Consider the following 27153-nt stretch of genomic DNA (forward strand, 5'->3'; position numbering starts at 1 on the left):
TCTGTATTTTCTGTTTCATTTTCTAGATTTTGAGTTTTCTTTTAAAAGTCTCACCATTTTGAGATTATTCTTTTTAAAATTACTTTTATGGTTTCAAATTTTAATAGTAAATTCCGTTGGAATTTAACCTGGTTAATAGTGTGATGTCTGAATCAACTTTTTTTTCCCCAGATGGTCTCAAGTATTTTTTTTAAAATTCTGCAATCTGGGGCTTAGGGAAGATGCATATAATACCTTCTTAGATCCTTAAAATATCACTCACAGCAAAATACAGTCAATCGGTATATTAACAAAATATGGAGTTGCCAAAAGGCTTTTACCCAGACATTTTAGATTATAAATACTGAAAAATATGTGCAGTAAATAAAATGTGAATTTCATTTCTTACCTCCTTCCCAAAATGAATTGGACTATTCACATCACCATTAACGTTCCCATATCGGTGGGGGGTTGTGTCAGTGCCTTAAAACTGTGGCAAATGAGGTGGAGAGTCCCTCAAGCCTCAGTCCAGATGTTTAGAACATTCCAGTCTAGGGTCTGAAGGGTAATATAGCCGCCTTAAAGCCCCCGACTTCAAGCCTTCTTTTCTAGGTAATAGCTGGAAGCCTTGAGAAGTATTGCCTGGGACTCACTTTCTGAAAGCCAGCTATAATAAAAGAACTGTCACAGTCTTGTCAAAATGTGGTTTATGAAGAGACCTTTTCTCTCTTATCTCCTGGAAAGTATTACCAGTACTTTAGTCAGGCCTAGGTATCTGCAAGGATTTCTTGGCAGACCTAATGCCTAGTGAGAGAATATAGTTTTGAGACCACTTTTGTACCTATAATTTGGTCATTTTTCTCCCACCTTCCTAAAGATGTTAATTGCAGGCAATTTGAATTATCCAATAAAATTCTCACTATGGGAATCAGATTTTTGTCACTTCTAACTGTACCAAAAGTTGACTAGGCCATCTCTCCTATTCATGTGAAATCCAAAATATTTTTGAAACACTCTCCTCATTTTAGTATGTTTCCTCTTTCACACCCCATCCATCTCTTGGAAGGTTTTGTTCTCCTTTCTCTTCCCTTATTCCCCTTCTCTCTCCTCATATGTGATAAGCCCTGCTTATCTAAGGTATGACAACCATATGGCCTGGGACTTCCATAGCCCTCATGTGAAACTTGCCATTTGATTATCCCCAAAAGCACATTGACATTTGTCAAATTTCACGCCCCCTTTTATGATTTGGAAAATATGGTCACCAGAGACATATTTTGGTTTGAGTTTTTCTTTTTAGAAGATCCCTTGCGGAAAAGCTACTACAAGTGTAAACTGAGTTTTATAAACTGAATCACTTAACATGCCGTAAAGGAAACTTAACAGCAAGTGAGTTGTTGTATATGAAAAATCTCAACTTAGAACTTACATTGGGCTCCTTTCCAAGTGGAATCCCAGAGTTATTTCAGACACTCCTCTTTGAGGAAAAGCCCAACAACGCCTACAGCCTTTTTCTTTTATTGTTGTATTTGTCACTTCAATTTCTTGAAACATTTTGCCCTAATAAATCAATCCATGCCTTTTATTTTTTAGTTTTTTTTGTTGTTTGGTTTTGTTTTTAATCCATGCCTTTTAAAGATAGCTCTCAATCATTTCCCTTGAAGGCGTGTGAACATTTTCAGCTTTCTATTTGTAAGTGGGGGTTATTCAGGCAGCGTTTACTACAACAGATCCTTTTACAATAGTAAATATTAATGTGATTTGTGTTCTTGACAGCATGAAAATAAATGGGATTATTAGCGGGTATGCCACTGAAAATTTAAATGAGGGCAGTGTGTAAATCAGTTAAGATTACATAATTAATATTCAGCAGCAGCTCAGCTAACTGCCCAGCTCTGGTCTGCAATTAGAATTTTGAGCTACACACTGCTAATAAACTCTTTGTCACCCTGATGTGGTTATAGAACCACTGAGTTTAATTTGAAGACGGTGACTTGGTTTCTAATTCCTCTATATCAACTTTAGGTTAGTTCATGAGTCCGGGTTGCCATACGAGTCTGGAGGCCATGTTGTGGTCCTCCACCCTGCCCACACCTAGCAGTCATCATGTTGTTGAGGGCAGTGTTGTTGTAAGCCAAGGACCCTGGCTGAGAATGGTGTGAGATCCCAAGCCTGTAAAGTGGGTGTAGACCCCAGAAATCCCTTTTTCCTGTAAGCAGGTTTGGATATCTGCCTTTTAAGGGGTGTGTGTGTGTGTGTGTGTGTTTTAAATACAGCAGCATTGTGTGGAATGCCAGACATTTCTAATGTTCAGTCTTTCTGCACTCAAGTTCAGCACTTGGCTTCTGAAAAATATTGGTCACTAAATTATTTCCAGGTTCTTGTCAGAGGGGCAGAAAGAGATATAAGAAAATTGTTAGCTTGTATCAGAGGTTATTGAAAAAGGTACCCGGAAAAACAGAAGCCACAGAAAAAAAGGCCTTTATGCAGAAATTTGATCATACTGGGTGTTCTTCCTTAAGAACGTTTCAAATTCCTGGTTGAAATGGGGGGTCAGAAGTCTAGAGGGTTTTTCGTTTGTTTTGGTTATTTTGCTACATTTTTGTTTGGATAGTAAGTCTCTATAACTGGAATTTTATTAATACTTATAAAGGACTGTCAGAGCAGCTGGGTGTGTGTGTGTTTCATTAGTCAAGAAGGCCAATTAAACATACTGGAGCCTGTCATGTGCTGGCAGCGTGTATTTTTCAGCGGGGAGCTCACGGACTTGACGTTGACAGCTGATACTGGCCGATGTGTTCCACATCCTAACTGAAAGATGTACTCTGCACGTGTGTGTGCTTTGCTTTCCCAAGAGTAGATTTTATTTTTAAAAAGGTCCTTATCCTTAAAATATCTCCCTTATTTGAGTGAACGGCAGGTTATTTTTAGAAATTTCAATCCAAGGGAAAATATTCCTAATCATAAGCTTTATGTGTCCCATGTGGGCTTTTAAGAAGCCATGCATACTTGCACACTCCTCCCGTCAGGCCTTCAGACACTCCACAGATCTGGACCACAAGTATGGGCTGTGGGCTTAAGACCCAGAAAGCTGCTAACCAGAATTCATACAGATTTGATCAGCTACTGGGAGGATATCACACATTACCTTCTAGACTTCCAATCAGACCTTTCTTAGAAATCTTTTAAAGATATATGGGCCCATGTTTGGTTTTCTAAAAAGGGATGAATGATTGGAGAGTAATGATAGGAAGCTGGCTTCCACTCTGCTACTCAGAACTTTCTGTAGAAATGTACATAGATCTAATATGTTAGTCATCTTTGGTCAAGCACTGGAAGAACTTGGGTAGCATTTCGGGCTATGCTGTAAGAAAAATGCATTCTTTGAACAGGGACTCTCCTTTGGTGTGGCAAAATGCTTACTCTGTGAGAGGCATATGAGAAATGGGACCAAGTTAGGGACCAACAGATTCACCTGTCCTGTTTCACTTTCATTCTGTCTTACTCACCCACTGAGTTTGAATTGAGGAAATACCTCATGCAAACTGAGCTTTCTTGGACTCTTCTGGGAGCATTCAGTGAATATTTCACTTAAGTCCTTCTATCTTGGGTACCTTGTGGATGCGTGGGCTTTAGAAAGCCATCTAAGACAGTGATTTTCCAGTTTGTTCAAGTGGCAGGAAATTTGGAATTCAGGATGTCAGAACATCATTTTTATTAATAATATTGAATACTTCAATACCTTCGTAGAAACCGAAATTAATTTTCCTACCATACAAGTATAGCAGTCCACAAGGGTGGACTCTCAGGAACCATTTTCCCTTTCTCACGGTGGTTCATAATTGGACACAGTACATACCAGAATCCTCAGAGGGATTCTTCACAATACACAGAGCTGTGCCCCACCCTGCACCTGCTCTGTTAGAATCACCAGGAATGGGGCTTACCCTGCCTGGGTATTCTAAAAGCTCCCTAAGCCAAAGAGCTATGCAGCGCTTGTTAATAACCACCAGACTGACACTTTATTGATAAGAGAGAGACTGAGAGACTGACTGACTGTTGAGGGCCCTCCAAAATTAAGACATACCTAAATCAGAGAACTTAAGTGTCAGAAAGATATGTGCTGCAAATGTACAATAGGGGGAAGTAGAAGATAATCAATTCGGGTCACTACTAGGTCTGTCAGGGTCAGTGAAAATAATGTTACCTGTCCTGAGGTTCTTAAAGGGGACAGACAATACCCAGGGGTGGGGAAGGGGATGGGAAGTAAAAAGAAAGGGCAGCCAGGTACAGCAGCTCACACCTGTAATCACAGCACTTTTGGGGCTGAGGCAGGCAGATCTCAAGGTCAGGAGTTCGAGACCAGTCTGGCCAGCATGGTGAAACCCTATCTCTACTAAAAATACAAAAATTGGCTGGGCTTGGTGGCACATGCCTGTAGTCCCAGCTACTCGGGAGGCTGAGGCAGTAGGGTCGCTTGAAGCCAGGTGGTGGAGGTTGCAGCGAGCTGAGGTCACGCCACTGCACTCTAGCTTGGCGACAGAGGAAGACTCCATCTTAAAAAAAAAAGAAAGAAAAAAGGGCAGAGGTAGAAACATGAAATATATGGTAGGGAATCATTGGATTATATTTTGTAGCTAAATTTGTAAATACATTTTTTCATTACAAACATCTATTTCATTGGTTTCCCTCTTTACATATACAAATGTTCACTGGAAAGAAACTATAATTTTAGACAATGGCTCTTCATGATCCTAGAAATCTGATTCATTCAGGCAGGGTCTGTAAGGGTAAGTTAGCTGAAAGAGAATTAGACCTAGGTAGAAAATTGAAATAGCACGCTCAGTGACACACTTAAGCACTTTGAGAAATGCTTTTTTTTTTTTTTTTGAGACAGAGTTTCACTCTTGTTACCCAGGCTGGAGTGCAATGGCGCGATCTCGGCTCACTGCAACCTCCGCCTCTTGGGTTCAGGCAATTCTCCTGCCTCAGCCTCCCGAGTAGCTGGGATTACAGGCACGCACAACCATGCCCAGCTAATATTTTGTATTTTAGTAGAGATGGGGTTTCACCATGTTGACCAGGATGGTCTCGATCTCCTGACCTCGTGATCCACCTGCCTTGGCCTCCCAAAGTGCTGGGATTACAGGCTTTAGCCATCTTGCCCGGCCCCACTTTGAGAAATTCTATCTCCATTCCCCTGAGCTCAAAATTAGAGACAACACTGCCTCCTTAAGCAGATCACAGTTCAGAAGTTTAGAGGTATTAAAACTTGTGTTTTCCTTTCCTTTTCTCCAAAATCCTTGCTTTCGCTTTTTTATTCCTGGATATTTCTGAAGGTCAAGAAGCATAATTTCTCATGGGAGTTCTCTGAAATGAGAAAGTTAAAATACAATGTCATGTGATATGAAGCTGCTTTTCTTAGGTATTAAACACAATGTAGAATTTGTACATGCAAAGGGATCTTAATATTGTTAAGGATCATGAAAACTTGACAACACCCTCACCACCTTCATCAGTCCCTGACCCAGAGTAGACCCCCCCAATAGATAGTTATTAAATGAATCAGTTAAATACCAACATTGCCATGAAATGGAAGATTAAGCAAACATTAATAAAGAGGATGCCAGTCTTATATTTGTTATCCAGGAGAGATACATATAGAATGATCTCATTTCATATTTTAAAAATAACCCCCCCTCCATATAGTCCCTGCTACTTGGGAAGCCGAGGCACCAGAGTTGTGAGAATCACTCAAACCTGGGAGGTGGAGGCTGCAGTGAGCCGAGATTGTGCCACTGCACTCCAGCGTGAGAGAGAGTGAGACTCAAAATAAAATACATCCCCTGCCTGCAAAAAAAAAAAAAAAAAAAAAAGGAAAACAGCTCATCTGTCTATATTTGGGTGAGATTATAATAATAGCCCACAGATTGATCTCCTTGTTCCATTCCTGCTGCCCTCTAGTCCCTCCACCATGTAGTAGCCAAAATGAGCTTTTTGAAAGAAGCAAATCAGATGGTGCCTCTCCATGGATTAAAGCCCTTCATTGGCTTTCCCCTGTTCTTAGACACCAATGAAGGTTCTTTGTGGTCTGCTGGATCCTGCATGATCTGGCTCTGGCCCACCTCTCCAACCTTGCTTTCCACAGCCCTTCCCTTACCTCTGGCTTCCTTCCAGTTCCTAAAATGTGCCAAGCTCCCTATGCTCTAAGGTTCTTCGACTAGCTGCTTGACCTGCCCAAAATGGTCTTCCTCCAGAACTTCACAGGGTTACTCCCCCTTAATCAGGCCTCAGCGCAAATGCTACCTCCTCAGTGAAGTTTCTTCCTTCAGCCTACTTCAGTTATCACCACATCATTGTCTTATTTTCTTCATTGCTTTCAACTATTTGAAGCTATTTGTTTGCTTGTTGTGGATTTTCCCTATGAAGACATAAATACTAGGGAGGGCAGGTGCCTTATGTGTCTTGTTTATCATTATGCTCCCAGCTCCTTACTGCAGATGATCAAGGAATAGTCAATAAATGAGGAAAAGTATAAAGGGATAGACCGAATATATTAACAGCGATCATCACTGGGAGAAAGATTTTAGGTGATTTTAATTTTTTTCTTTTCATTTGTATTTCCTAATTTTTCTGCAAAGATCATCTATTGCTTATATAATTTATCAATTACTCCAGTGTTTAGCCAGGCTTACAGAAGTAGTTGTAAGGATGGCAGACAGCAGCAGAGAATGCATTGTCTGCATACTTGATGCTGTGCATTGGGTGCTGAATAAACATTTGCTGAATCCATTGAAATCTTTATTCTACGGGAAGACACTCCCCGCGAAGTTCTGTAGTTAGTTGCCCACCCATGTATTTGTGTGGGAGGCAAGTGCGTGACGTGCAGCAAGGTACAGATGCAGAGCTTTGTCTCCAGAGTTTCTGATCCTTATCCCCAGTTGTGTGCTTTTCTCTGGCAATCGCAGTTATTTTGCTCCAGGGAAAATCCATTATAAACAGCAGCACATGGGGCACTGGAGTGTGATTTGCTTCAGTACACACTGCTTTTTTCAAAGATAATGTGGAGCCTGTAGTTCCACATGTAACTGAGAGACTGGCTGAACTGTCTGCCTGTCTTGTAGGAAAAAAAAACAACTGCAGTATAGTATATATATCCTTTCCAAGTCACTTTAACAGTAACTTGGTCAGTAACAATTGTTTAATAACTTTATATTTTAGAATTCTAATAGCCATAATAATTATAGTCTTAAAATCAAAGTTATTTCTTGCATGCATTTGTTTTTTTCATTTTGTTAAAGACTAACCCAGTAAATTGCATCCCATTCATCTCAGTGACTTAGAGTACTTCTTTGGGCTAGTAAGTAATTGAATAGCTGTCCTCTAACTCAACAAAAGCAGATTTTCCTTAGCTATGATACTGGGTGGTTTAGGCTTTGATTCATTTGTGAAGTCCATAACTATGTTTTAACTTTAATGTTACATTCTGGAAATTTGTGCAAATTGGAGAAGGTGGGTGAGGAGAGGAAGGAATCCAAGAGTAGAAAACTTAATAACTAATTTAGAGAAAGAAGGAAGTTATCTCAGACATCAAAATGTTTTTTCACATAGATTTCCATTGTTTTAGATTCAGAAGATTTGGTTAGCACCAGAGCCCTATATTATGTGCACTTCATATCTATGTAGCTTAAGTCTAACTCATGTTCTTCACAAATTTAGGTAAAGGCAGCTAAGAGTGATGAAAACGTGTTTTATTATTTATATTACAAGCGCTGAATTTAGCAATTTGTAGGAAAAAAAAAACCCACTCATTTTTTCCTTCAGTCCTCTGTAAGAGTAGTCCTGGAAGGCATGTGCCAAGAGCTATAGAAATTGATGTTCAAAATCTTCTAAAGGTATGGAGCAGCAGTCTAGACTGATCCAAGAGCACTATCCAAATGGACAACTAGTTAGAGCTACTTTCCATCTGAAAATAGGCACTGCTTAAAGAACAGCACTTCATACTATGACATGTGATCATTTCTGATTGCATTTGGTTATAGCCTATATAAAAGCTGAGATGGAAACATCTATATAACTCTGAGGTGTTTTCACTCCCACAGAGATGTTTTTTACAGTTTCTTGATTTTTCTCTAACCTTCCCAACCCTAACCCCTCCTTTGGCCTCATAAAAACAGCGTACACCAAATGGAATCATCCTAGGATATTTTTGATTAGATGAGCAAAGACAACTGTGAAGAAAAGTGGACTTACTCTGGTAGTTGGAATATGGCCCCCAGGAAAAGCAAAGCTGTAATGTGTGTAAATGTTGTTTGGTGTGAGACGCCAAAGGAGGAGGACAGATCCCAGTGACACAGCACCAGAAGGATACCGCCTGCTTGGCTAAAAGACCCAGCAGTAGGGCCAGCTATTGTAAAGCCCCTCCACCAAATGAACAGGGACCCTTCTCTGGTCACAATAGCCATTCATGCTGAGCAGCTTCATTAAATATTCAGCCTGTGCTTCCGGCAGCTCATTAGGGCCGCAATGAGCAGTGACGTGGATGCAGGAAAGCTGAGGGCTAGCCAGCATCGGAGGCAGAGGCTGAGTGAGCTGCTGATGGCTTTTCTCTTCACTGACTGTCCTATCATGACCAGTGTATGCTCTCTGCTTTGCGTGAAATACAGGTAAAAAAACAAGCAGATGACCCTTAAGGGCTTCAAGACCTTGTGTCAGATGTTGTCTGACAAGGGCCTCTGAGTCTGAGTGCCTGCCTTTCTGAAGCCCTCTGACCTCTTTAAAGAGCTGTCTGAGGCTTTGGGGGCCTTTACTCACCATGAACAATGTGGTGCTATTATGTACTTGGGCTGTTTGATGACAGTGTTGGAAGGGGATACAAGGTGTGGTTTTGAACTTGGTACTGTGGGTTTAGAATAGCAAATTATTTCTCTGCAACATATCAAATTTAGAAATATTGTGATGAGAATTCTGGCAGTGTATGTGGCAGGTTTACTCTCTGCTATAGTTTCACGTATTTGAGTAGTTAAGTACCAAGCCTTTCCCTTTCAACTATCAGGCTGGATGTGGTGATGATCAAAAAAAAAAGGGTACTCTTTAGCAATTTGGGGCCCCTGCAATAGGCTGAATGTTATCCTTGTATATTGTTACTTTTACATGAGTTTTCCCTCAGTGCTGTGTGATCTTTAAGCTGGGAAGATCTGTAAAAGAAGAATTAAAAGATGAGGAACTCAGACAAAGCGTATTCTATTGTTGACATGTTTTTCTCCTTTCTACACAGAAAATGTTTTCAGACTGCTCATTTCTATGTGGAAGACAGCAACTCACCTCGAGTGGTCCCTAACGAAAGTATTCCTATTATTCCTATTCCAGGTAAGTAAGACACTCTATTATTTCCAACGAGCTAATCGTTTTTCTCTTTTATTCTCTGTTTTATGTGATAAAACAACAAAATATTATTTTATACCCTTTTAAAGCTTGCCCCGTCTAGGATATCCTTAACTAAGAGTAATTTGATGAATACTCCTTTACATATCTGCAAAGTAATAAAACTCTCTTGAGAGGGGCAAATAACTGAGATAATGTAATATGCAGCCATATGGATGGAAGGGAAGTACAGTAGAAAAGGGAAAACCATACAAAAACATTCTTAGTATTATTGGGATTAAATTTCATTTGCATGGGCAATTTGTGCTTACATTTTAAAGTCACAACTTGTGGCACATTTTTTTTAAAGGTGGTATTTTTCTAAGATTCTTTCCTCTGAAAATCATGTATCTTAATGTTGAAAGGTTTGCTTCTTAGGATGGTTGTATGGCAATATTAGGGATACATTACTGGTCTGGTGGATTATTTCCCTTGTCCTTTGGTAAAAAGATAAAATGCTTTGTTAGTATCGGGGTAGGGACTGGTGGAATGTACACTGTAGTGAATCCTAGCAAATGCCATAGACATTTAGAAGTTCAGCAGTGGGTTAGGTGTAATCAGAAGTGGGATTTGACAATCTCACCCACCATTTTTATTTGGCACCCCTTCTTGTTTGCCAGATTTTAACTTTCTATGTCCAGGTTTCATTATGTGCTTCCAAATACGTTATCTTCAGATATTTTAGATACATCTATTCTCTTGATATTACTATTTTGCCAACAGAAACATCACTTTGATTATAATGCCACCCCTCCTCCACACCTGAAGCTCCCTCATCCTGCTGATCTGCCCTATTGTCCACAATGCTTTCCACCAACTAATGTGCTATATATTTTACTTTTTTGTTGGCTCTCTTCCCACTACAATGAGCTTTATAAGGGCAAGTGGCTATATGCTCAGTGCTAAAATTATTCCTGGCACACAGTAGGTATTCCTTAAGTACTTAAATGAATGAATATAATAAAAATTTCTTTAAAGTTCTTGAAAGGTCTTGGCTGTGACACTCAGAGGTGCAGTCATTCTTTGGGTTCCATGGAGAAATGCTTCTGTTGTTCGCAGACTGTCCCTAGGTGTGGTTATGGCTGTGGACTTAACTGCCCCTTAGGTGTTAGTATATTGCTAAGTCATTAGATATTACTGGTATTGTCCATGTTTTGTACATTCTAGTCAGCTTTTCTCACTAAAACTTGTCACACAGAAACAAGAAGATTAACATAAAGTCTCTAATTAATTCCTGTTGGATCATTTTGTAGCTGCTAAATTAATTCACATACAGATGGTGTAAGTTTTGTGTCACTGTATGCTCTGCACTAACCTTACCCCTTTATCCTTGCTGAGGAAACTATTTTTCCTTTGAGAGTAGAGAGAGCAGACAGGAATCATCAGTCTTCATTACCATGAAATAGGAAGTTTCACTGAATCTACTGGATTGTACCTTAGTGTGCATATACATTTTCCTCTTGCATTACCTACAGTGTGCGTTGACCACTGGAAAATTCCTGGCAGTTTTTCTCCCCTCTGACCTGATTGTCTGACAGACTCAGTTGTTCGGTAGCTGTGTAATTGAAATCCATGTTTAAAGAGTTAAATGGTGAAATACTTACTGGGCTATTTTCCCTTTTCTATTTTTTTTATCACTGGATTAGGAATGAGAATACCTAGGTCCACCCTGAAATCTTTGGTCAGTGCCTTAATCTCTCTGAGCCTTAGTTTCCAGAATCTGTAAAGTAAATAGGATGCCTATTCTCCTTGCCTTTTGAGGCAACTGTTAAGGCCCCAGTAGATGATATGTGTAAAAGCACTTTGTAAACCATACATGAAGCCAGAAGTGTAAGCTGTTGCAACTTGCCTCTCATGTTAAAATTGTGTTTCCGGAACACTGAACTACATCCACTGGGGGTGCCCTACCTTGCTTCACTCTTCTTTGATGTAGGTTTTAGAAGTTTTAATTCACTAGGATCCTCTGAATATGTCTTGCCACACCTTTGAGTAGGTGTCTTAGACCAGAAATTGCTTTTGAATGTTTTCTGCTCATTTCCAGTTACCTATTTAATTAAGAAGGTAAATACTCAAAACCCAGAGGCATTTCTTTAAATGCATCTTTTCCCCTTTTAAATGTGAGTTTTTTCTAATTCATACTCACTTACTAGTAATATAACTATATCAAAAGACGATTCCTTCACATTTTCCACTGACTGAGACGCCCATGTATTCAGTTGTATACCTCACTTGGCATAGGCGAGGCATTCTTGACAACTTGTAACACGTTTATAAAAATGAATTATTATAAATGTAAGGCAGTGTGATGTTACAGGGCTTACCTAGTGAAACGACGAGTGAGGCTAATCTGCTTTCTCAGGTCTTCGTAGCTAACATAGCCTTCCTAGGAGCATGCTTAAACAAACGAACGTACTTCACCCTTAACTGAGAGTTACCCTAAATGACCTTTTCTTAAAAACCTGCAGCTTGATCACAATCTTGTATTTTTCGTAAATAAAACCCCACAGTACTATTTAATGGTTACCTTTGGAAAATATTGTAATTCACAAAGCACATTAAACAATTCATTGTTCTATTATTTAGGATTTCTTCTAGTTATAGCAGTACAACTGTGTCTCATATAGGAAAAACAATTTTCAACAAACTTGTGAGTTATTTTCACTTTACTAAAGCTTTTACCGCAACTTTTCTTTAATGGAGACCTCCATGGAATCATTTTAAATGATTTCTCTTAGAAATTACCTAATTGTTCTTCTTTCTAAAAATAATATGAGATTTATAGAGCTCCTATGAAGTATTTATTCTACCCATTCAATCTCAGTTATATTTTATCCTTGCTCAAAACCGAAGTAACAAGAGTACTGGGTGCCAGATTCATCAAATTATTTTACCACTTGGGCTTCTTCACTCTCTAGACAATGGATATAACCAGTAAACTGAATCATTATACTGGCTAAAAATATGTGCAACAGGGTAAAGTTGAAAATTCAAGTACCAAGCTCTTGTAAAAACAGCTCCAGCGTCATCACTGTGGAATACACAATCCACTGAGTTCCTAGAACTTATTTTACAGTTAGCCTCTTAAAAAATCATTATCTAGTAATTATTGAGCATTTACCAACAGAGTATTATGTTTATTTTCACAACAGTCCTATAGAGACAGGTACAGCTGATACCCCCATTTTCTGGATGAAGAAACTGAGGTTTGGAGACATGTATTTAGTGTGTGCAAGGTTACAGAGCTAAACAGTGGCACTAACACTGGAATTCTCTGTGTGACTTCAAAGCACAGATGCTTAGAAATGGCTCTGCCACCTCTTGGCATACGACTGTGACAGTTTTGATATCTCGGGACTCAGAGTCTTCATTTGGGTATTGCTTCATTAAATCAAGGCATCTTCAAATACATGTGAATATTCTCTGTAGTTTTTGCTGACTTCTTGATCGTTAACTTCTCTCACTAACACTGACCATGTGCTTTTCCATTAAATTCTCTTTCATCCTTCTGGAGTGCATAATTCTTGGGTTGACATTTTCCGCATATTAAAAAATCTCCCCTCTCATCTCTGTTCTCTACTTATTTTTATTTTCTTCCTTCCTGAGAGAAAGACTCAACTCAGCAAGATATCCATTCCTTGCATAAAAACAGGTCTATGTGATTTAAATGATTTAGAAAACAAGTCACAGCCATGTTGAACAAATTTAGACACTGACTTAGCAACTTTGGATGATTCTGCTGTGGTTAAAATTCATAAACAAATAGCTTGTATCTTTAAATTCCAAAGCATACATGGAATCAGTAAGTTATACTGACTTCTGGAAACTATTATAAAATAGGCAAATGATCAAGGAAAGCTTTGCTAACCCTGTGATACTCATCCCTTTGAGACAGCAGTTTATAGGAGTTTTTGAAGAAATTTGAATGATCAATTTTATTAATTCTAACAGGAATTTAGGATCTTCAGTGTGTTCTTCTGGTTTAGTACAGCAAACACAGCTTTTAAGAATGAAGACTTTTTTTTTTCTCCTGGTCTCACCTAACACTTACACAAAATGTAGAAATGCTAGACAGAGACTGTGCATATATATGGTGGCTGAGGCTAGTTAGCCACATTAGGAAAAAAAACTCATAATGCAAGAGTATTTATCCAGCTTGAAAGAAGTGCTTTTTTGGTTGGCTTCCAGGATTCCAGTCACTATAAAGGTAGTATCAATTCTTTTATCAGATAGATTTTGAATTGTTAGTGCCTGTTCCGTGCATGACATACGGGAGAAGCAGGAGCAGGAGAGATAAGTTAAACTGTGACTTCTGTGGGAGAATGAAAGGGGCTTTGACTCAATATATTTCACTAAGGGTTTTTCAAAAGAAAATGTTCCCTAGTTACTGGTTTCCCATTGTTTCGGTGTGAGGATAAAGCATCATTGAATGCAGTAACCCAGCTGTCAATCCCCTCATATGCTTTCCATCTTCTAAAATACTGGTCACAAATCTCTTTAAGATCCATAATATTCTTAACATTGACAAGTACTTTTAAAAGTCTAGTGACTCAAGAATATGCTTTTGAAAAAACAAATGAATATTTCAGTTATTAATGAAGCATTCACTACATTGTTATTTTAGACTTTCATTATATATAAACTTCTAAAAATCAGAATTTAGCTCATGAAATTAACCTGTTATAGAGTGTATTGAAAGGGCGTTCCTAAATATGTGCACTATCAGACACAAATGTCCTTACAAATGTTTTTTCTCTGGAAATTAGAAAATCTAACTTTCTAATAAGAGCATTACAAAACAAAATGTTGCTGCTAACTCGTAGCTTAGAAATTCAGAAATGATTCATGCCTTTCCAGCAGTTAAAATACATCTTAATAATTTGAAGGTCACTGGCTTCAGCAGGGTGCCAGAATATAAAGGGGTTCTAAACATGCAGTTTAAAACCCTTGGGATTAAACCAACCTTGTTGGCATATTTTATTTATACAGAGATTATCGCCAAAGGAGATTCATTGGTCTTTTGACTATAATGAAGCCCTTTCTTTATTGACTTCATTGTGTCATAAATGAAAAGAGATTTCTTTTTATAGCAGGAAATAAAATGTTCCAACCTCCACAACACTCCATGCATCCTGAGTGTGATTTAGACAAAAATCTATTTGTTGTGTCCTAACTCAGGAAATCTTGATAATGTCCTTTTATTTCATATTTGCTTTATCTTCCCAAGTTGACACAAAGGTATTACCAAACACCGTGAGAGAACTGAACTTGGCCTCTGAGAGACTGCGAGGGCAGACAGGAGGGGCAGGGGACTGAATTCCTGAAAATGTGGTCTATCAGCTAGCGGTATGGTTAACAGTACCTGATAACAGGCCAGTTGTTGGAACAGGGTGGAAGGAAGTAGGGGAGCGGGGCATAAGGTCAGAGCTGCACTGATTTGAGCCAAGTACTATGCTAGGGCTCTGTATGTTTTCTCTGCCCATGGAGATTTGGTTGGAATTTGGGACAGGGTTGAGAGATCTGCTAAGGGTTAAATGAACTTTACAGGGATTGTTCATAGAGTGGATGACTTAAGGACCTCTGGAACTTAATGGTATTTATATACATACCCACACACTTCCAGAGTAAGCAAGAAGGGATATTTTATTAAATAGACCTTAAACCAATCAACCACAGCAGCTAAGCATCTTGGCAGTAAGGTAAATACCGTAACACTTCATCTACCTGGCATCATCAAGGTGACCAGTCTACCAGTGTGAATTTTCCAGGTAACTGAAGCTTACCCTCAAAGCCAAAGTCAACTATTTTGGAAGACAGTGTGGTGATTCCTCAAGGATCTAGAAATAGAAATACCATTAGACCTAGCAATCCCATTTCTGGGTATATACCCAAAGGATTATAAATCAGTCTGTTATAGAGACACATGCACACGTTTATATGCACAAATTGCGGCACAGTTTATAATAGCAAAAACTTGGAGCCAACCCAAATGTCCATCAAAGATAGACTGGATAAAGAAAATGTGGCACATATATGCTATGGAATACTATGCAGCCATAAAAAGGATGAATTCATGTCCTTTGCCGGGACATGGATGAAGCTGGAAACCATCATTCTCAGCAAACTGACACAAGAACAGAAAACCAAACACTGTTTGTTCTCACTCATAAGTGGGTGTTGAACAATGAGAACACATAGAAAGAGGGAGGGGAACATCACACACTGGGGTCTTTTGGGGGGTGGGGAGGGATAACATTGGGAGAAATATCTAACGTAGGTGATGTGACGATGGAGACGGCAAACCACCATGGCATGCGTATACCTATGCAACAAAATCCTGCAAGATCTGCACACGTACCCCAGAACTTAAAGTACAATTTTAAAAAATTAAAAGTTTCTTTTAAATGTAAGCTCTAGGGAGGTAATCTAATAAGGAAGAATCCAGGCTTTGGAGTCAGCCTGGGCCAATACTTGATCATGAGAGTAGCCTTGGGCAAGCTCCTTGGTCTATTTTAGCCACCTTCCTCACCTAGAAAATCAGTCATCACAGCCTCTAGGACATAAAGCTGTACATGTAAAGCAAGTAGCACCTAACAGTAAATCACAGATATGAAATGTTTACTGAATGCCAGGCACTCATATTATAAGTACTTGCGTTATCTTGTATACTTTTCATAACACTTATGACTTAGGTACTGTTATTCCCATTTTACTGATGAGGAAAGGGAATCAGAGAAGTAGAGTCATGCAGTCTGGCTCTGGCTTTTCCACTCATACCACTGCCTCTGGTTTCCTGATACACAGGAAGCATCTCATCACTGGTGGGTGATAAGAGTCACAGATACTCAGTTTTACTGAGTTATAAGCTAATGGCCTTACCAGGAGCAGTGTATTCAGACTGGGCCCTCTGTGCAGCTCTTCCGTGTGGTGTATGTTCAGGGATAGCTTTGGCTGCTTATTTTTCCTTTCTAATATCAAATAAAAAACTATGGGCAAGAAAGCTAACAGTTTATCTTTTATTTATCGGTTATTCCTTAAGATTAAGAGAAAGCAAATTCAGCATAAATGAGTAGGTTAGAGGCCTAACGTATTGGCTACTTCGCTCTAACAGTTCTGAAGATACAAGTACAGCAGATACATAACTGTAGATTTTGTAAACAGCTTTATGTTCAAATGCCTTGTTCTTTATTTCCTACAGTGTTGCATTTGAGGTCAGTATTATCTCAGCTTTGGTGTTTTCTTCTTAGCAGAAGTTGCTGTCATTGGTTCACCCTCTTCTGAAGCTCTGCTTTTGGTACCTACAAACCTAATTTCAAACTTCATCAAAAGTGGTACATAAGGAGGTTTTGTTGTGGATTAAAAAAAGTAAAAGGCCAGTTATGTACGTAGTTTAATTATAACCACAAAAAGCTAAAATCTGGGAAATTAAGGGTATATAATATATAATAACAATAAACCCACCTGTTCAGGTACTGATTCTCTTTGTCGGTCATTTTAATTGGGTGATTTAGTGATAATGGTAGTGGTCCCACTTTTGTCTAGTTTAAACCTTTGTTATCTGAAAACTTTGTTAAGTACAAACAGTGGCTGAGTACAGTGGCTCATGCCTATAATCTCCGTGGCTTTAGGAGGTAGGAGGAGGAGAATCGATCAAGCCCAAGAGTTTGAGACCAGCCTGGGCAACATGGCAAAACCCCATCTCTACAAAAAATATAAGCCAGGTGTGGTGGCATGGGCCTGTAGTCCCAGCTGCTCAGGAGGCTGAGGTGGAAGGACTTCTTGAGGCTAGGAGTTCAAGACCAGCCTGGGCAACACAGACCCCATCTCTTTAAATTAGCCAGGCATAGTGGCATGGAACTATACCTAGCTACTTAGGAGGCTGGGTTGGGAGGATTGCTTGAGTTCAGGAATTTGAGGCTGCAGTGAGCTATGATTGAGCCACTGCATTCCAACCAGGCTGGGTGACAGAGTGAGACCATGTCTCAAAAAAAAAAAAAAAAAAAAAATCAAGTGACACTTATCAGATTAACCAACATACTAAGAATTTAAAAGTTTAATTTCTTGTTATTCCTTGAAATTACAGTGCTTTGAGAATGAAGATAAACAGTATATCAAAGTACACAGGAATATAGTCTTTGGGTTCAACTGACCTGGGTTCAAACCTCAGCTCTGCCACTTAACTGTGTCGTTTTGGACAAGTTGCCTCAGTTTCCTTATGTGTACTGTGAGAATAGCCATGTTCCCTTCATCTGGTTTTTATAGAGATAAATGTGTGAAAAACTTTTAGCATAGTGCCTGGTAACCAGTAAGGGCTTAATAAATGGTGGTTTTCCTCTCACTCTACCAACTTTATCATTATCTTGCTTTTGTTAGACCATAATAATCTCGCATTTAATCTGTAGTCAGTGAAAACATCTTCACTTTGGTTCCAGCCCCTTTTTTCATTTATGCTTCTCCTCCACCACCACCACATCAGTGACATTTATTCTCACCGGAGTCATCAAACCCATCCATTTAATGGCATTTGTAGTCTTTTTTTTTTTTTTGAGACGGAGTTTTGCTCTTGTTACCAGGCTGGAGTGCAATGGCGCGATCTCGGCTCACCGCAACCTCCGCCTCCTGGGTTCAGGCAATTCTCCTGCCTCAGCCTCCCGAGTAGCTGGGATTACAGACATGCGCCACCACGCCTAGCTAATTTTTTTGTATTTTTAGTAGAGACAGGGTTTCACCATGTTGACCAGGATGGTCTCGATCTTTTGACCTCGTGATCCACCCACCTCGGCCTCCCAAAGTGCTGGGATTACAGGCTTGAGCCACCGCGCCCGGCCGGCACTTGTAGTCTTTACCACATGCTTACACTGCTCTTGTTCTCCCTTGTGTTCATCTCTTCACCAACACAAATGTCCTTGAACAGAGACTATCTCCCTAATATCTGGCTGAGAACTAGGGTGATGTGAAAAGGCTTCATCTAGGGGTTTCCCATTCTGAGTCACAGCACTTTTTATCTAGGGTCTGCAGCCAGCTTTTTCTGCCATTCTAAACTTTTTTCAGCTGCAAGATGGGGATGAAAAGAGTACCTATTTCTTGGAGTACATGTTAATACATGTAAATTACCCAGAAAGTGCCTGCCCTAGTTAGTGCTGCTAATATTCTCTGCAAAACATTAAGGAAACTCAGACATTTAGGTGGAGGTAACATGTTTTGGATGAATGTCTTCTTAAAACACACAGGGACTTTGCATATAAAAACTGAGTAGATCAGGCCTCTGATGCTGTCCTAATTGCTTGGCCTTTTACTAGTTACATTGATTTTATAATCATCTGGCTCATGTTGAAAGAATGTAATAGAAAAATTATGAGAAGAGAATGATTAGAATAATTAGTCATAGCCTTATATTTCATCTCAATATAAAGAAAAAAGATTTATGACTTCTCAGCTATTTATCTTGATTGCCAGAGCAAATGCTGTATTATCTGGATAGCTGACAGTGGTCAGTACAGCATGCATCTGTATGTGTATCTGCCTGTCTGGTACTTTGTGACGTTATTGGTGGTGCCTGGAAACCCAGAGGGTGTACTTAGGCTTCCTTGGATAAAGATGCAAATCGGAGAGACTCATGAGTCATATATAATTATCATACTGAGCTCTGCTGGATTTTTGCTGCTTCTAGTCATAGTGGTAGCAGTCATACTGATTTCTGGGCATGTGTGTGTGACATTAGCTTGGAAGGTGAGCACTTTGCAGAAAAAAAAAACAATAAGCCATTAACCTGAAGGCATTTCTTTCAATGATTTGAGGGGGGCTATGGCCATTAAAATGCTGTGGTTTTTACCTTACAGAGTAAAACAGCTCTAAAGCTTATATGTTTTTTCTTATTTTGAACTACAGTCCATGTTCTTAATCTTAATCACTTTCTATGCTAATCACTGTAAGTTCTTGGGAATCTGAAATTCTAAACTATTATCATATAAATGTTGCCTTCAACCTAGTACTCTACTAAATATGTCACACTGCCCTTGAAAACAGTGTTGTATCTGTCATTTCTAAGTAACGAAAGTGCTGTCGTCTATATACTAGAGAGACTCGTGGTAAGGTTGTGTCCCGTCTCACCCATTTTACCCCTTGTTTGAATGTGAGTTTATTCTTGGGCTAATCCTTTAGAGACTCTCTAGCTTTGTGCATAGTAACCCTTTGCTCAACTTGAGATCATTTTCATTGCCACTGATCATTACTGTAGAATTTGCTTACTTCTAAACATTTTAAGTGAAGTGATCAGATAATTTTGGAAATTTTTCTTGAACTGTGCATTCTGCTAAATATTCTGGAGAAACATTTTGGCTCCACTTACTCTGTTAATGCTGATTACATCATGAGAGCTATAGATTTCTTGGGCATGTAGAATGATTGCATATTCATGAACATCTTCAATTCTGAAATATTTGTAAATAACTTGGCAATTTTTTTCATAAGGTTGCCTATTAAAATGATTAGGACTTTAATTGTTCACACAGAAAGAATTTGTGCTTACAGAGCACCACCTATTTGATAAGTAACATTTGTAGGCTAAGCAACTTGGATTATGAACAAACAAGTCACCTTCCTAAAACAAAGTATAAGAGATGCTATTTTCCACTTAAGAATGATTCAAGTTTGAAAATGTCAATAGATGCAAAAAGCCACCCTAGAGCTTTGCTCTCTCGAAAGAAAGAAGAGAAGGAATGACATAGTCAATGTTAACTGTCACCAGATGAAGAGAAATCAGATTGTCAGGCCTGGATCTATAAAATTCTTGCCAAAGTAGGACCTCATTTACACATACAGATCTTCATACCCTTTGCTAAGAAAAGCATCTGTGGCAGTTTAGATGTTTGTGCGTTTGCCAAAGATCTTTCACTCTGAATAAAGTAAATGTCATGTCTGCTGTTTATCTCAAATTCAGCAGAGTATTTTTAAAAGGAAATATTTGTGGGGGAGGGGTCGAGGGAGAAGGGAAAAAGGAGGTTGGGGAGCTCCAGTTAGTTGGGTGTGGCTATTTTACAGCAGTACTCAAGTATCAGGATAAATAGGCTTAAAGCATACTTTGCGCTTATGAACTGAAAGTCTCCTTTTGAAGTGACAACAAGAAATAAATTGGAATGTGGAGTCTTCCTGAATCTATACCTAGTCTGTCAACACCAAAAAAATCCAGTTAATTCAGTCAAACTGATTATTTGGCATCATGTAGACACAGCTGTCTTGAGCTAAAATTTTGAACACTTAAAGATAGATGGCATTGTACCCAGAGCCAGCTGGTACAATGGCATCTATCTATAATTGTGTATAAAGGATTGCTTAAGATTTAAAAAGATTGGAAATAGAACTTAATTGCTCGAAATTCAAGCTGGACTCCATTGAACAGCAATTTAAAAACAAAAACAAAAACAAGATCCCCGGTGTGTGTGATAAAATTTCTTGGCAAATGGGTACCCTTGATAAATTCACACTTTTAGTTAAGAGTATGCTCTGGTAATTTAACTATGTAAATTGCCTTGAACATAAAAAGTAAAGGGAATTGTCTATGTACCTTTTTTAAAAAACTGTATTTAACCTAGCTTGTAGGCATTAAAGTCATAATGAGATCCTAATGTAAAATAAATCCTGAGATTTTTCTTTAGGACATCTATTTTGGGTGATATTATTTTGCTCTTTGCCAAAATCAAGTATTTGTCTTAAGTATGCTTTATCAGTGTGATTTGTTTTATGGAAGTATTCTTTATAACTCTGAATATTATTGTATTCCTCCAGATGACATGGAAGCCATTCCTGTCAAACAGTTTGTCAAACACATCGGTGAGCTCTATTCTAATAACCAGCATGGGTTCTCTGAGGATTTTGAGGTATGTTTCAAAGCTGGAAGTTAACTTCCAGAAACCTAACTCGTACTTTATGCAGATTTTTGGAAACTTGAACTGAATTCATTCCAAGCATGACAAAACAATTAACTGTGGAAAGGGGAGTTTTTCTTTTCATCTATAATTTTAATAGGCATTCTTTTCCCAATAAAATTTAGGTGAAAGTGGAGTTGATTGTACCTGTCTTGAACCTGTAGTTCTATAAAAGAACAGACTTAGTGATAGAAAAGAAGAAAACTGGTAGGGATTGTTTTTCAGGTTCTTGCTTCATCTAACTGGGAACAGCAATCATAATACAAAGCTCCCTAATTCTGTGTCTTTTCTGCAGTGCACGTGGTGTAGTGAAGATAGCAGGTTTGGTGTCTGAAAAAATGATGCTAGCTTCATCAGTAGTGAGCTTCATAATCCACGGGCCAATCACCTCATTTAGGGTCCCCAGTTTTCCCATTTAAAAAAATGGCACCAATGTCACCTACGTTGTAAAGTTGTTGGAGAAAATAAATAACATTTTTAAACACACCGAGTTTATTGTTAAGAACCATGCAAAGGTTGACTGTTGTTTTCATGATTATTAATCGTTGGAGAGAAGACTTGGGTTAAGACAGCCTTCTGATTTTAAGAACTGGTGTGTAGGAAACAAGGTAGAGAGAGGCATGCACCACCCTGCCAACTCTGGGTTCTGTGCCAGTTCAGCAGTGACAGGGTGTCAATGAGGAGCTATTAAACAGACTGCCCTTTTCTTCACTGAGGCGCTTAACTAAGGCACATCTCTGGCAGCAAGAGTTGTGTCGAGGAGGCCAAGTTTTCATGGCAGCTCAGCTGTCTTCTAGCTTTATGGGTAAGTCAGTTCCTTTTTCTGTCTCATTTCTACTTTAAAATAGAAATGATGATGATGATGATGCTAACCTACCCACCTCTTTCAACAAAATTGGTTAGGGGCAAAATGAAGTAATGGAAGGTAAGCACTTTAAGATCATCTAGGAGTCATACAGCTGTAAGATGTAGTTACCTTGAATGAACAATGAGAAATAAAAACAGGACAAAAAGCCGGACTGTGCACATTTGGAATCCCCAAAGGCTATCATAAAGGCAATTATATTGATGACTTGTTTTAAATTAAGTCTTTCTCTTAGCTTTGTGTCAGTTTTTGTTGTTTTGAGCAGAATGAAAGCAAAGGTGGTCGAAAGAACCTCTGATTTATTCTATGAAGTCATATGTTTTATGGAACCAACAAAAGCATGTCAAGTATTTATTGCTATTAGATGCGTACTAAAAAAGGTGCCTATTCAACTACAAAGAACATGGTTTAAGTCAAACATTTTGCATTCATGAGGACAGCAAATGTGTGTGGTGTTAAAGTGATTTAGTTCAATTGACTGTTGGCTGGATGACTGAACAAGAATATTGAGGCATTTAACAATGTTGATGATATTCAGGACAAACATTTATCCTCTAGAGAGCAGAATTTGATCAGGATGATCAAATGCAACTCCGGTTTCTCAATTATTTATGATTTGAGACCCCAGTGCTATTCCTCACAGCTGGTTTTGACACCATTTAATTATTCAAAATAATCAGCTACACCTCTGTAAACTTGATCTGACTTAAAATGGGCTTTGCTGCATCAAAATCATGCCTATTAACAAATCCTGGGCATGTGTTCCCTATGTCCGTCCTAAAAAAAATATATGACTGTTGTCATTTCACCATCTTTTCAGGTTTGAAAGGTTTAAAACCAGCTATTCAGAATAGGAAGGATATCCTTCTAACAAAGAACAGCAAAGCAGCAACATAAAGGGGAGAATAAGAAAATAGAAAAGCTCACCAATATTACTGTCACCTTATAATTAAGTGAAAATTTGAAGTATTTTAAAAGAGTAGTATTCCTTTTGGGTAACTGCTAAAGGGAAAACTGGTAATAAGCAACATAAGAAGCTATTATATCTATTTTATAAATAGAGATAGTAACAGGCCTTGTAAGAAAGGATAGAAAAAGATTTTGTGTAATTAAAAACAAACTTTTATTATGGTAAGAGAGTTAAGGTAATCTCAGTCGGAGATTTCCAGACCCATTTATATGCAATAGTGATGGCCAGCATTTACTAGGGGTTAGCACTGTGTGTGGATCATTCCACTATTTCCTGAGGTAGGTGCTATCTTATTGTCCCCATTTTACTGATGATGAAACTATCCATGAGAAAACTGAGGCTGTGGGTGGCTACATTTTGAAATGGCAGCAGTAAGGTTTAAGCATTAAGGTTTAAGTTCCTATCTGACTTGAACCCACATGGTTCACCTTGACACCAACCAGACTCTTTAAAGTAGTGCCCTGGGCCAGGCAGAGTGGCTCAGTCCTGTAATCCCAACACTTTGGGAGACCAAGGCGGGAGGATGGCTTGATACCAGGAGTTCCCAACCAGCCTACTTTCAGAAGTTAAGTGCTTTTGAAAATTTACTGATTCTCTAATTTCAGAATGATTCTTCCCAGTAGATAGATAGATAAAACAGCATTCACAGGTAGCTCAAGTTTGAATATCTCCTAAAATAAAATAATACATTAATTAGCCAGGTGTGGTGACACTACAACTGTAGTCTGTTTAGCTATTCAGAGGCTGAGGCAGGAAGATCCCTTGAGCCCAGGAGATTGAGGCTGCAGTGAGCTCTGATTGCACCACTGCACTCCAGCTTGAGTGACAGAGCAAGACCCTGCCTCAGGAAAAAAAAAAAAAAACACCAAAAAGCCAGAGTAATGAGCCAAGGTCAGAAGGAGAAATAAGCAAGCTTGCAAGTGACTAGAAATGATCGTGCCACTGCACCTTGACAATACAAAAAGGTGGGGAGAGCAGTCAAATTAGGAACTCCCCCCCCGCCGCGCCACCCAACTAGGAGTATTAGGGGACCATTACACGATCTTTAAGGTCTCTAGCCTTCTCAGATAGCTGAGAATGTGACTTACAAGACTAATATACTTATAAGATTAATATTAATGTTTTGACTAATTTTAGATCAGCATCTTATCCAACATGTAGACTAGTCAAAGTATTGATCTTAAAATTGTAGAGAAATACAACTTAAAAGTTAACAACTGGCCATTAAGAGGCACTAAAACAACCCATCTAACAGTTACTGAGGATCTGCCATTCTTTGGACATAACATAAGATACAAAAATAAATTAGTCCTTGCCCTCAAAGAGTTCAATCTCGTGTTGGGGGAGGCCAGGGTATACACAACCAAAACAGAAACGGGACAAAGCAAAATAAGTGCTATTGTACAGGCGTAAAGTTCTGAAGAAGAGCAAAGGACAAAGGCACCTATGTGTTTTCTTTCAGCAAAAATTCTCTCCCATCATGGTTAAACATCTCGGAAGCACACAATGTTGAATAACTATCATAGTTTCAGAACTTTGCTGCTTGGCATATGAGTAAAACAATTCACTGGTAGACAATTTTGAGTTTTTGTCTAGAAGTGTTGCTGAAAGCCAGCATTTTGTCCTTGTCAGATACATTCTAGAGACCGTGAAAAGCAACATCATGCAGTATTTGCAGTCACTAGAAATAACATCAATCCTTTTCTTGTAATAGTGTTGGATGACACCATTCCCTTGGCTACCTGAGCTAACTTCAACCTCACTGTCCTTCCAGGGAGTAGTTTCCCAGAGTAGTATTCAAAGATTGAGAGCCTCTTCCTCTACCCCCACAATCATAATGCAGAAACCTTCCAAGGAAGCAGTGCTAGTATACTCTTTCAAAAGGAAGGAACTCCAAAGCTCCATGAGTCAGAAGAATTAACAGGCAGGCACTGGGAGAATCAGAAGTCTAAAAGCAGAGTACAGGATGAGGCCAGAGGTCCACAGCCCCTTGACAAGATCCTCTAGGGGAATGATTCTATTGCAGTTAACCAGCTGTGCTAAATTTGGGGCGGTTGTTCATCATAAATCAAAAGAACAAAGCTTTGTCCACCTGAGCCCATGCTCTGAGGGACCAGTGGCCACAGTCATTTTAGATAATGAAGGGAGACATCCAGGGCTGGTAATGACATCTAATAGGGAAGTCTCTGGTCAGAGATGTAATGCTGCACTGACTGCTGCCTGCAATAGAGCAAAAAATAATCCTGTAGGCAGGGTTGTCCAATCTTTGGCTTCCCTGGGCCACACTGGGAGAATAATTGTCTTGGACCACACATAAAATACAGTAACAGTAGCTGGTGATCTTAAAAAAAAAGTTGCAAAAAAAAAATCTCATAATGTTTTAAGAAAGTTCACGAATTTGTGTTGGGCTGCATTCAAAGCCATCCTAGACTGCATGTGGCCCGTGGGCCATGGGTTGGACAAGCTTGCTGTAGAGTTTGTTTCCTGAGCCTTTGGGACAAAAATGCCAGTTTTTGGTCTTAAACATTCTAAGAAAAACATTTTTAAATGGTTATGAGATAAATCACAGTTATTTGAGGGTTTTGTGAAGAGGAGATAAAAGGGAGGTAGCCAGATTTCCCTAATTAAACATGAAAAATAATTATGTTACAGACCAGCTGTAGGATAATAATGCTGTTATACTTTCCAAATATGGGTTAGTTTTCTAGGGGGCAAACTCTGTTATTTTAGATAAAGATACATGGATTTGGACAGAGAAAGACAACAGTCATTCTTACCAAGGTAAATGGCAATAAAGCAAAGAGCAGAAAATCCAATGGTGTTTTCAAAGGGCATGGAGTTAATACTGTCTGGGATTGGGAAGGGAGTGGAAGATAAGATGGGACCTTGAAAGCCTGGCTAGAGAATCCCTCCAGATGTTTCTGAGGAAGGGAGTAAGAGTCAGTACAACATTTGAAGAAAATCAGTCTGGCAGCAATTTATACCCTGAGCAGAATAGACTAGAAGCCACAAGATGCAGTGTAACCAGCACCTGTCAAAGGCCAGTTCTGTGTCTGACACTGTACATACACTGGGTCACTACCATGACCTAAACCCATCAGTCTTCTGTAGAACAGTCTCCTTAACACAACTGTAGGCTGCCTGAGCTCAGGCACTGAGAATGTTACCCCTACTTGGTCTAATACTTGATAACCAGATCCAAGTAATTTATTCTCAGCTTCCTTTGTGGAACTGAGCAATCTGAAACATTTCAGGTTCTGTTGCATTTATTTTTTTTTCTTTAATTGAGCCATAGTATAGTAGGACAAGTTTTTAAGTGCTCTTTAGATAGCCTCTTGCATCAATGACTCTAGGTAGGGAGTAATTTAGCCTGTGTCACTTACCTAGAATTCTGGGGGGGTATCACATTTTAGGGTTGGTTCAGTTTTTTATTTTTTGCTTTATTTTAAACCTGTCTTCTATTGGCCTTCTCCTTTGCTTATGTGCCTGTTGAGATTCAGACTATTCTTTTTGAGTATTCTAGCTTTGTTATATAGAGAGTAAAATATAAACAAGCTTAAACAGAGTTCTGAATAGGTAACTTTACAATGCATACTCCATTGGCCAGCGTCTCTTTAAAGAGCTTTTAACACCTGTTAAAATCATGTTAACTTTGAAATGGCAGTTCTGATAGAGAAAAGCCACTCCAAGATCTGATATTATCAGCATCTAAATGAACCAAGCAGTACTGCAAGGAATTACAGATGACATTATTATCTACAAAACAAAATCAGAAGGCCAAACCCTATGGGTTCTAATAAAATCAGATTTGACAATATTTATTACTGTTTTTTGTTTCTGTCATTCACATAATTGGAAAAGTGAAATAGAGGCAACAGATCAGACAAGGGGTTTTAGATAACAAAGAGTTTGATGGGCCATATTGAATGACAGCTTTAAACAATGCTGACAGCTGCTCCCAAGCAGTGTTGGTCAATTGCATTATATTGGAAGAG

The 27153-nt window shown here is 38.9% G+C and overlaps 1 protein-coding gene and 1 long non-coding RNA gene across 5 annotated transcripts in view; one reads left to right on the forward strand and one right to left on the reverse strand.

Annotated features, from left to right (window-relative positions):
• The window catches only part of PTPRG (protein tyrosine phosphatase receptor type G), a 766801-nt gene that overhangs the window by 702882 nt on the left and 36766 nt on the right, over positions 1 to 27153 (forward strand). For all 4 annotated transcript variants that reach the window (XM_002758499.6, XM_002758500.6, XM_008981938.6 and 1 more), the window contains 2 exons: positions 9257 to 9348; positions 21184 to 21275. In XM_002758499.6, coding sequence (XP_002758545.3) covers positions 9257 to 9348; positions 21184 to 21275 — 184 coding nt within the window. The remainder of the gene's footprint in view (positions 1 to 9256; positions 9349 to 21183; positions 21276 to 27153) is intronic.
• The window catches only part of LOC108588442 (uncharacterized), an 88294-nt gene continuing 64822 nt past the window's right edge, over positions 3682 to 27153 (reverse strand). The window contains exon 5 of the long non-coding RNA XR_008476751.2: positions 3682 to 4535. This is a non-coding gene — a long non-coding RNA (uncharacterized LOC108588442). The remainder of the gene's footprint in view (positions 4536 to 27153) is intronic.

Source organism: Callithrix jacchus, chromosome 15 (assembly GCF_049354715.1).
Source record: "Callithrix jacchus isolate 240 chromosome 15, calJac240_pri, whole genome shotgun sequence".
NCBI classification, from domain to species: domain Eukaryota; kingdom Metazoa; phylum Chordata; class Mammalia; order Primates; family Cebidae; genus Callithrix; species Callithrix jacchus.